General features: G+C 49.8%; 1 protein-coding gene across 1 annotated transcript; it reads right to left on the reverse strand.

Annotated features, from left to right (window-relative positions):
• Positions 1 to 55: 55 nt before the first annotated feature.
• LOC109248283 (holocytochrome c-type synthase) lies at positions 56 to 10663 on the reverse strand. The gene is made up of 7 exons (XM_019417862.2): positions 10526 to 10663; positions 9821 to 9964; positions 7613 to 7764; positions 5139 to 5287; positions 4169 to 4288; positions 1989 to 2075; positions 56 to 1428 (listed from the first exon to the last, which is right to left on the reverse strand). The coding sequence occupies exons 2-7, from the start codon at positions 9930 to 9932 to the stop codon at positions 1230 to 1232; spliced, it is 819 nt and encodes a 272-aa protein (XP_019273407.2). The 5' UTR covers positions 9933 to 9964; positions 10526 to 10663; the 3' UTR covers positions 56 to 1229.
• Positions 10664 to 11802: the final 1139 nt, after the last annotated feature.

Raw genomic sequence — 11802 nt, forward strand, 5'->3', positions numbered from 1 at the left:
GTGATTTCTGTCTGGAGAAATGGCCGGGAGATGTGAAGTTACTCTTAACATCAAAACCTGTTAACTATCAGCTTTATTTTATTTTAAAATATACAAATATTTTGACACGTAGAAGAGTTCAGAGCTGTCGGATTTTGAAAACACCACACAATACCGACACAACCAAGAAATTCCACGTCACGTGAATCGCTGCAGACTGCCAGTTCCTTCCACTAACCTAACATTACAGATTCAAGGTACATCAAACGGGTTAACATTGGCAATGCTTAAGAGAACAGTAACGTGCTGCTCTAAGCAGAACAGCCAGTTTAGGAATCACGGGCAGAAAAGCATTTCAACGGCAAACTTAGAGCTCCCTGCAAAAAAAAACCTGCACCGAGACACCGAGTTGATACAAACATTCCGTATCTGGGAAAATACTCTTCTTGTGAATTCTAACACTCAACAGAATAGGATCCTGTCTTCGAGAGGGACCGTCCTGGCACTGTGACTTACACCAAATCTCTAAGGTTCGGGTTAGGCTGACTGGAGGGAGGGCTTCAGGCAGAAGACATGGGACTCGGAGCGGGGAGAACACGTCCAATGTCACGGGCAACGAGACCTGCTTGCGGGAGCGGAGTTCCGTACCAGGATGGCAGGAATCGAAATGGACATATTTAAAAAGTGAAAACATATACACCAATGCAGGCGCATCATCAAATCATGCGGGTCTTGAAACTATTCTCTAACAAGGCCCAGCCTGAGCGATTCTCACAACCGAGACTTCGTGGAGCTGAGACGCACCTTAGTTTTGCCAAGCGCGTTCCCAGGGCACACCTCTGCGTTTTCCTAAGGGTGCGCTCCTAAACCGTACGGATGACGGCACAATCTCCGGAAAAGAATCTTTCTTAAAATTGGAAGGGAGCCCCTTTTTTCCTTACTCTTCCTCACGAACATGTGAGGTTGTTCACTCTTCTAGATTAAATGCACAGGCAATACTGCGGCGAAAGGAAAACCCAAGGGACCGCTTCCCACTGAGGCCAAGTGGGAAGGAAACCTAGAATGATCTGGCATAAACTATGAGGTGAAAACAAAAGAACACGGTGCATGGGACCCTCACTAGGTATACAGTGTCACGACCCACTTGACATTCCCATTACATCACGAGAGCAATTCGGTTTGGGGAAGAGTTTAATGTATCGCTCAGGAAAAAAATAGCTCGTATTTTCCCATCGCTAACGGAGCGGTGGTTACGAGGTCCAGCGCCACCACGCGACCTTCATCCTGTCCCACACCGCCGAAAAAGAATCCAAAGCGGGCCGGACGTCCAGGATGGTGAACTGGTAGTCCTGGTTAACTTCACCGCCGTCGTAGTAGTCGATGACATACCTGACTTCTGTCCCACAGCGGTTGATGATCCAGTCGTGCCTGTCAAAAGGCAACTCGTACCTGAAACGAAAACATGCTCGTGAGCGTGAAAGCGCTTGCTCTCGGGGTCACACGCCCAACCGGGGAGGTGAGCCTCAGAGGACCGGTCTGCTGCGCTGAAGAGAGACGCTGCTGAAGAGCCGCGATGAGCCCAGCCCAGGTCAGATGACGGCTCATATGTCTGCAGAGCAGCAGTCGACAGAAAAGAGACCCGGGCCGGGGAGGTCCCAGGAGGCGCTGCAGCGATCCAAGCGTGAGCTGAGTCTGTCTACGCTGGAGGAACAGAGAGGGACGCAGAGCGTTCAGATGCACAGAGACCACGGGAAGGAGCGAGAGGACAGATCCGAGAACACGGAGGACAAGTGAATTCCGTGCTACGATAATCAGACCGGGGACAAGTCACAAAACCCTAATAAATCTGCCCACCACTGGGCACACTTGAGGGAGAGGAAGAAACCTGCAGCTGAACACTGAGTTTTGCAAGACGGAGCTGCAGTCCTGAGGCTGTCTGCTTTAGGTGCCAAGAGAAAGCTGATCCTGACCCGAGGCATGTAAAATAACATTTGTGCGCTGCCACTCACCCCATCCAGGAACGGATTCTTGCCCTTGGTGAGTACTCTTTCGCTTTACCTCCGAACCGGATCAACGATGGACCACAAGGACACTCCCTAGAAATTCGCCAACAAGAAAAGCCTATTAAAATATTTTCCCCCTCTGAGAAATGCGATGTTGCAGTTTTTCAACAACACACGTTTTTCTGTGTGCGTTTTATGTATCACATTTACAGAGTGAGAGAACTTCGAAAACAATTCAGAGAAATATCCCTTTTCGTTAAAAATATTGCTCTTTATTTCAGGGTCAAGTCTGTTCCACTCCTTCCACTTCAATCCAAGTATCTGCGCTGTTTCTTTCCAGGAGTGAGGAAATGGACTTTACATTTGGTGGAAAGGGAAACGTTCTTAGGAAAAAGATAAAAGGTTAAGTAGTGGGCATGACACTTCTTTCACATGCTGCAGCTGGGTTTTTTAAGACGAACAGAAGAAAATCCTACTCTTCTTTCATTTGAAACCAGTGAACAAAGCCTTTATGAAGAAAAATGCTGGCTGAATCCCTAGGAACAAACGAAATCAGCGATGGGCCGGCTCTTCACATCAGGATATACGAGGCCACCTGTCTTGTTAGCTGCTGTCACCGTGAGGACAGGCTTCAGCCCTGGTGGCCCTAATGATGGGGCGGGGGGAGAAAACCAGCCCCAGTGTAACCGAGCCCTACCCGAGGCCCATCCGAGTTCCTGTACTTCCTTTACGAACCATTCGCTAGCATCTCAAGAGGGTCGCCAGCAAAGAAGTAAATTCGACCCAGGCAAGCTTTCTCCTGGAGGCTGTAGCATGTGTCTCTAAAGGGCCAACTTCATTTCGAGGGACCCCGGAAAATGACTAGGAAGGGGGTGAAACTGACAAAGCGGACTTCTCCTGGTCTCTCTCTGCTCCAAAGTCACACTACAAGTAGTTGGCAGGTGGCTTTCATTACAGTGGACTTTTAGTCACTGCAGACACCTGTGGGTGGCTTCATCGGTGAGCTGGGAACATGGCTCCTGCTGGTCTCGGGTCGCGGAGGGGAGTCCTGGGTGCCCTGCCGTTCTCTCCTCGCACGGACCCCTCCCAGGCCTGGTGCCCAGCCAGTGACACCCACGGAGGGCTACTAATGAATCTCAGAGTTCAAATATTTAAAAACTGGGATACCTTAACGAAATCATTAAGTGGACTTTAGCCAAGAAGTTAATCCCATTTTATCACAAATTTAAAATGTAATTCATCAATGATGATACAATCTGGCTTTCTGTGCAGACATCCCCCACCCTTACGGTTCTCAAGGTGGACTCTGCAGACCGGCGGCATCTATGTCTTTCTAGAAATGCCAAGTCTGGGCCTCATCCCAGACCTACTGAATTAGAATCCCTGGGGCTAGGGGCCCCGGCTCCCACAGACCTCAGGCCCACCACTGCTGACAAACACGTGACTGCTGCACCTGTTCCCCCGAGGGAAAGGCCCACTGCTGAGACCTCTCCTGAGGTCTGGTCCTGATGGGAGTTCAGTGATGCTGAGGGAACGGAACTGCTCTTCTCCTCACCCTTGGGGCACAGCACCGGGCCATCTCCCACCCCATGTGCCTTCCGTGTACTGTGACATTCCTCCCACTGAGAGGCGGGCACCACGGCCCCTTCCCCTGAACCCGGGCAGGCTTGTGATGCTCCGGGACTGCCGAGGCCAGGTCATCAAGGGAGATGTAGCTTCCCTGGAGTTTTCCGGAACACTAGCTCTCGGAACCCAGTCACCATGGCGTGAGGAAGCCGAAGCAGCCAGGGGCAGGTGTCCTGGCTGACAGCCGACACCAGTCACCAGGTGAGGAAATGGTCTAGCCTGCAGAGGATCCCGGCCCACGGCCGTCAAGCCCATCCCCGATCAGAGCCTGGCTGCAGCCCTAGGCGTTGTGAGCAGAGATGAGCCACCCCTGCTCTGTCCTTTCTGCACTCGGGACCCAATGAATCCACAAGCATAATAAAATGGTTGCCGTTTCACGCAGCTGGGTGGGAGCGGGTCTGTCATACAACTGTCACCGAAACAGGCCTACCACCTAAAATGTTGTATTACAACAGCACACTGTTTGAATACAACGTTAAAACTCTAGAAAGCAGAGCCCAAATAAGAAAGATGTCGGAAAAATGCTGTTTTTTTTTTTTTAAGCTCTCAGACATACTTACGCAGCATGAAGGGCTTCCCACTTCAAAATCTCCTTCCAGGCTTGCTCGTTATTCTGATTGTGAATTCTGATGATATTGTACATATCTCTCTGACTAATATCGTCATCCTTCCACTTCCACCTAGGAAAGGACATTTGGTAGAACTTGATAACATTACTGATCACGCCATAAAATCAACCCACATATTCGTTTCACCAAGTCACCAAAAACCACTTGCACACAGATCAAGGAACCATAAAGTAACACTTTTTCAGTCAGTACCACTGATTAACTTTTTCTAAGTACTTCACGTAATAGAATTTTTAAACATCTATTACTGGCTATAATAAGTTAATCTCGTGTGTCAAGTTGACTGGGCCATGGGGGGCCCAGATGTTTGGTCAAACATTACTCTGGGTGTGTCTGTGAGAGCATTTTGAAAGAAAATAAGCTTTAAATGGGTAAAACAGAGTGCCCTCCCTAATGTGGGTGGGCCTCATCTGATCAGTTGAAGGTCTTAATAAAAGAATGAGCCTCTTGCAAATAACAGGGAACTCTTCCTGCCTGACTGCCTTCGAGCTGGAATACGGTTTTTTCGGGCCTTTGGACTGGAATGAAAACAACAGTTCTTGGGTCTCCAGCCTGCCAGCTTTTAGACTCAAACTACACATCAGCTCTCCTGGGTCTCCAGCCTGCTGACTGCAGATTGTGGGACTTCTCAGCCTCCCTGATCACGTGAAGTCAATTCCTTACAATAAATCTCTTTACGTCTGTAAAGACACACACCCCGTTAGTTCTGTTTCTCCAGAGAATCCTGACTAATACGCTGGCCTTTGTACTGACGTTCTCGTAGGTCTGAAAAATCGGCTGAATGTTATATACTGTCTAGCTTATGAAAATTTACTGTATGTTTTGGGGATAAAAACCTCTTTAACATTTCATTCTTAGATGAACTTGATGAGCAAATTTATACCCTAACATGCTCACTCACCCTTTGCGTAACATCGCATTCCAGAACATCTGTTCAGAAGGATAAACCCACTTTTTGTCTGAATCTGCTCTCGGAATGGATGACTCCTCCCTCACTGTAGACAGCGCAAATGGCTGATCCGGGGCCGGCATCTGATTGGGTGGCGGCATCTAAACGAGGTGAGCGGGTTTTTAAATGTTGGAAATAGACACAAAGTGGAAACGAACAATATAATCGACGACATTCTGGAAAGCAGTGCATCATCACACATGAGGCACAGGTTCCCTATCGAGCCAGTGACATCACGATTTCAGACCTGCCAGCTGATTTGGTTGTTCTGAAGAGTTCTAGTTCTAAAGTTGTTTTTCCTTGTTAAGGAGTTCTCACAAATGGTAGGTACACACTGTGGCTATATTTTCTGTCTCTTTCTCCCCAAGGATTAAGAAGTAAAAATGATTACTGTGACTGCAGACATTTCTAAAGCCCTTTCGATGACGGGCTCTTCAAAAATGCCTGGTCTTCGGAGGAAGAGTCTCAGAAGATACACATAGACCACCACTTTCTTTTTACGTGTTCTTTGCTTTTACGATCCTGCTGATGCTTTCCGTCTTTGGGCTGAACACATTAGAGAGGAGCAGTGACGCTGGTGGACTGGAAGGAGGGGAAGAATCCTTCCTCCCAGACATAAGGGCGGCAACAGTGCTGTGCAAATACTTGCCCTGGACCAGGGGCTCTCGCCCCGGGCACCGCTGCCATTTGGGGCCGGACAACTTTTGGTTACGGGGGTCTGTTCTGAGCACTGTAGGGTATTTGGCAACCTCCCTGGTCTCTACCCAACAGTACCCCTCCTCCCGAGTCGTGACAACCAGGGTCCTCCCGAGGGCAAACATCAAGCCAGGTTGAGAACCCCTGGCACAGAACTTTTTCTGTGCTGGAAGTATGCGGGATTTTCGAGCAGATCCGCATTTATTATTAAGTCACAACGTGGCCCCTGGTTAGAATGATGTGCACGGTCACCACAGTGGGTTTAAGGACGTGCATCAGAGGCAGGTGGGATTCATTCTGGGATCTGCCACATGCTGGCTGAGGGATGCGGGCCAAACCGCATGCTTGATCATTCTCAGTGGCTTCTGCTCTAAAAACGGGGACGCTGACACTACTGGCTGCACAGGGTGGTTATGAGAACTACTCAAAAGCGTGTATGGTGCTTAGCATGAGGGCTACGGACGCGACTAAAAGAAACGCCGGCTGTTATTAACACTCTCACTACGTGTAACAATCCCATGGGGAAGAGTCTAGGTCTGTGGGATTCCAAAAGGCCCATGTTCTGAACCACTAGGCTGTTCTCTAACAGCAGTACTGCTCCCTAGTAACTAGTGTTACCTGGAACAGTAGTCTAACGAGGGCACTTTTAGAAATGTCAAGAGACACATTAGGTTGTCATGACCGAGTAAAGAGGGTCCCACTGGCAACTGGTGGGTAAAGACTAGGGAAGCCGCTAAATATCCTATGGAGCACAGGACAGCCCCCACCGCAAGGAACCCACCAGCCTCAATGTCAACGGTGCTAAGGCAGAGAAGCCCTGATCTTGTCCACTTTCCTCCTCAACACAGCAGCGTCCTTAGAGTTTGGCAGGGTCATTACTGAGTGCTGAGGCTGAATGTCTGTGTCCCTCCAAATTGACTGAAGCTGCTGGCACCTTCCAAGAGGACTTCTCAACCTCTGGAACCGTGAGAATAAATGTCTGTACAAGCCACCTAGTTGCTGGTATCGTTACATACATAACATACACACACACGAACACACACACATATATATCACAGCCCTTCTCTTCCAGACTAAGTATTTCTAGTTCCTTCAAATGTTGGCCAAGATTTCTAAATACTTTTGGTAACCATGGCCTTCTAAGAACCCTGTTCTGGCCTTCTAAACTACAGATCTGAGTCTGTCTGTCTCTCCATTAAAATGGGATTCCAAACAGGAAGCCTCCACCCCCCCGCACTATCGCAAAATGTAGTGAGGCTGTGCTAGTCTTAGCCTTGCTTTGTCACGCCATCCCACTGGTGGCTGCCACGGGACGCTGTACCACACCAGTGACTCTCACGCAGGCTGGCACCCAGCTGGGCCGGAAAAAGTGCCCTCATCAGCCTCACGCCTATGATGTTTCCCAAGACCAGAAACACCTTTACCAATCCTAACTGCACTCCTCATGGGACTTCCTGCCTTCCACTTATCCCCAAAGGAACTATTCCTGTGGTGTGGCTTCTTTCCAGTCAACCTACTCTGGCACTTGGTGGTCACGGTTTTCTTTTTCAGGCACCCTCTGAAACGATACTCAGAAATGCCTTCTAGATTTTCAGTGTGGATGGAATATGAGACTTCTGTATCTTAAGAGGAAGAGACAATCAATCCTAGCAGCCAGCGATTTGTCCTGGGAGTCCACAAAGGCATCTCCGTATGACAAGTTGTGGGGAGGGGGGCCGAACGTGAATTACCAGGTTAGAAGGGTCCAGGTCCTCCTTACTGCCGGCCACGGCGCTGGTGACAGGGCACTCCACGTACTCATATGCACGGTCCTGGTGGGTGGGCACAGAGCTCGTTTTGTTCTCACAAGTTGGCTCAGGTGGCTCCGCACTCACTGGACAGCCTGAAGTAAACGAAGTGTAAAAACAGTGTCACCGCAAAGGCAGGACATCTAGCTCTCTCAATCTGGGCCCTAAAGAGCTAGATTTCTGACCAGGGATCACCATCAAAGGGGGAATAACTTGGAAGGGTACTGAAAAAGTGTTACTTTGTGGTAACACTGTTACCATACTGTTTCAAGCTGCCAAGAACTAAGCTAGCTAACATTCTAAGATCCTAAAGACCAGGAGAAGGTTCTAGATATTTATTCTCCCCTTGAAAGAGAAATGGGTACTCACTCCCTTATTGTGCCATGCCCTCAGCACAACTCTACAAAAAAAAAAAATCTCAACACTTGCAAAGGAACATATCGTTCGTTCCATGGTTTTAGTAATGGGCTAGAAGGTACCTGCTTGGGCTCCCAGCAGCGAGCTGTTGCAGAGGAACCTAAGTGGGGGGTCAGCCACGTTTTACCAAATCTCCCTTTCTATTCACAAGTTCCAGAAAAGGCCCAGCCCCGATCAGGACACCAGAGGCCTGGCTTTCTGATACCTTCTCTCAGGTACTGAACACAGGAGATGACAATGAGCAAAGGAGCCCTCAAAAAGGCTCCTGGAGAAAAGTCTGAATGCCACCCTGCTTGTGTTTGCTCTAGGATGGAAACAAGGCACAGAAAACTACTCCTTGGCCAAGGTTCTATTCCTCATGGGTAGACAGCAAACATTTAGCAACAAAAGGCATATATTAAAGAAAACGGTCCACGATCCGCATAGGACCCAGATGCCACTTCAAAGGGAAGGTCTGAACCTACAAGAGCAGCAGTGAGAAGGGCAGTTGATGCCCAAAGTTCCAGGGTGCTAATGGAAGCAAGTGTGGGGACTGAGAAGCTGGTCTTAGACTCAGGAGAGGCGCAGGCACCAGGAGAGCCATGGCCCGGGGAGACAGCTGCCCGAGTAAGGAATCCCTGTGTCAGGAAGCAGCAGTAACACCAAGAATACTCTGGATGACCTGCACACCAAAGACAAGTTTCCTTTCACTTCCTGTCTTCCGATTCTCCTCCCAGACCCTCATTCTCACTAGGACCTTGTATAGCTGTCCAGTTGAGGGCTGAACAGAGACTTGCTATACTGCCTTTCCTCTCTACCATTCAAAGTGCCAATCTTTTCTGGGTCACTGATCCCAGCTGGCTGTTAGAAAATACCAGTAGCCCCTTTAGTCACCTACAAATACCCGCATTCTTTACTAATGCAAACAAATCAGGCCGACAGCTCTTTTGGATACACGGTAAATGAAATCAAAGCCTGTTTAGGGCTCTATGATCTGCCCCAGGTCACAGAGTTTCTGCTGGCTCTGCCGCTTATTAGCTGTGAGACTTTTTTAAGTTTCCTGAACCATAAAATAGGGAGAAAACCTACCACACAGGATTAGGAAGATGAGAATGTGAACTCCATTAGGCAGAAGCTTTTTGCGTTCTGTATGTTGCTCTTCTCTCAGTGCAAAAACAAACAAAACCCACCAGTGCTTGGCGAAGAGTGGGCGGTGGGTAAATTCTTGCTGACTGACCAAGGCAATGAAAGACTACAAGGCAAGCAAGTGTTTTTCAGGCCACACGTTTATAGACACAGTGCTCTTCCAGGGTTTCTCCATACAAGAAGAATGGAGACAGAGGCAGACGAAGCAGGTGTTTTCTAACAGCCAGCTGGGATCAGTGACCCAGAAAAGATTGACACTTTGAATGGTAGAGGGGAAAGGCAGTATAGCACTCTTGACATGCGGGGCCAGGTGATTCTTTGTTGCAGGCCTGTGCTGTGCACTCCAGGGTGTTTAGCGGGGCTCCTGCCTTCTACTCACTACATGCACCACGTCCTCTCAGTTTTGACAAACCAAAATGCTTCCAGACACCGCCACATGTCCCCTGGGGGGGTGGGGGGGTGGAGGGGTGGCCACCCAGGCTGAGAACCGCCGATGGCAAACTTTGGGGGGGTAAGAGCTAAGGTATGGAGCAATCGCTTCACTCTCACGCACTATCCTAATCCTTTTGGGAATTCCCTTTTTTGTTTTCTAGACAAAGGGTCGATTACCTTTCATTTTCCCTTCATGCATGGGGCATCCTGAAGGCGGGGATGCTGCCTGATGATCAGAAGCATTTGAGGTCTGAACTGCAACAGCAGGGGTAGACGCAGACAAACCCATGGTTGGAACCGCGAGGCCGAATCCAAACAATTCTAAACTCACGCGTGCCAAAAAGCAAAGAAACCGATTAATGCTGATGCCTGGCCTCTGACCACTCCCTTGGTATTCTTAATCTGCCCAACCCTTGTTCCTCCCCCTTGTCATCCTGTTGTAAACCTACAGGGCAGGGTATCCACTTTGAGGGATAGCTTTAATACATTAACCCCTTTAGGAAATACTAGTGCGAAATCTACACCACACCACCCTTTAGACGCCCGTTTCTAAGACGTCCGGATTTTGGGGGTGAGGTGAGGGCGCCCCTGAGAAACTACACCACACAGAGGGGGGTGTAGGTCTAGGGAGCAGGGGGTCCTCAAAGTGGTGATCCAGATGGGAGAGGGCAGCCCAGACCAGAACCCCAGACCCGGGCTTAACCAAGGACTGGGAATGAGGGAAGGGTACGGGGCAGAAAAGGGATTCGAGGAGGAAGGAAAGGACCGCGGACGGGAGGACGCGGCCAAAGTCTTCTTCACGCGGTCCCTGCGTGTCTCACCTGGAACCCCTGTCCCGGGACCCCAAAACCCACCGGCCTCGGCCAGCCTGCCCCTCCGCACCTGACTCCAGTCCCGGGCCGCTCCGAGGAGCCGGCCCCGCCTCTAACCGCTAGCCCGCCACCGCCGCCTTCTCCTCTCTCGGTCACCGTTGCCTTCGCGGTCACCGCTGGCGTTCGAGCGCACCGCTACTTCCTTTTCCGAAGGCGGGACTTCCGGGCACGCGGGAGGCGGGGCGCGGGCTGAGGAGGAACGGCTTCCGTCGATCACGGAGGAGCGGGCCCCGCCCCTTCCCGCCTCGACCTATAAGCGTGAGGGCCGCTCCCCGGCCCCGCCCCTCCTAACCAGCGCGGGCCGGGAGAGTTCTGGCTGGGCCAGAGACTTCTCTAGGGTGAGGTTGCCCATGGCTCCTTTAAACCGCAGAGGGGTTGCTTTGGAGGAGTTAGTTTTAAAATTTCCGGCTTTTAAATTGCATCCCGTCAGTTTGAATTATAGTAATGACTCAAGTAGCATCAGTAGGTGGCCGACTCCGGAGATCCCAAAATGAACAAATCAAGGTTCCAGCTCCCAAGGCCTTCTTAACTGGGTGTGTGGACTTGAAGGTCTGTATTTTCACTTACCTCTAAGAGAAATTTAGTATTTTTTTTTCCATCAGGAATGCAGGCAACAAATCCTAGTAGCGTTAGCTATATGTGCACTAATAGAAATCACAGAGAAATTATGTCCTAAATAACGGGGGTTTCTGTCTTAAAATGCTATTCATCGCTACTTTGAAATTAAGATCATTTTATCTTGTTACTTAAAAAGTGTTACTAAGAAGCATCTGTCTATCCGTGTCACCCCGCTTTCAGGGCGGGGCAGACCATCTCCTGGGTGCTGGGGGTGTTAGCAGCTGCAGCCACTAGGCTGGGTCTCTCTCCAGCAATAGCCCTGGGCCAAAAAGAGCTGAGCTGCCTCGGGCAAAAAAAAAAAAATCACATCCCCTCCCTTGGGGATGGGCTGCAGCCTTTGAGTGGTGTCTGCAAGGGTCCGGGAGGCCCAGGCCTTGGCCTCAAGGGGAATAACTTGGAAGGGCCATCCCAGCTTCAGTGGCTGAGGTTTCCATTGTGGCTGCCTCGCATTCAACTTCTCCCCTTTGCCCAGACCTTCTGTCACTCTCTCACTGCGGTTTGCGAGAGCATTCCTAGCCCAAATCTTGGAGTCTCAGCTGTTTTAATCAGCTTCGTTATTATTATTATTTAGGTTTGGTGAGGTCAACAGATCAGGAAACACCTGCCATTGAAAATATAGTTTATTATACTCAGAGACTCCGAGAGAGGGAGTACATATCACACCGGGGG

The sequence above is a fragment of the Panthera pardus genome, unplaced genomic scaffold (genome assembly GCF_024362965.1).
Source record: "Panthera pardus isolate Hobbes unplaced genomic scaffold, ASM2436296v1 HiC_scaffold_27, whole genome shotgun sequence".
NCBI classification, from domain to species: Eukaryota; Metazoa; Chordata; class Mammalia; order Carnivora; family Felidae; genus Panthera; species Panthera pardus.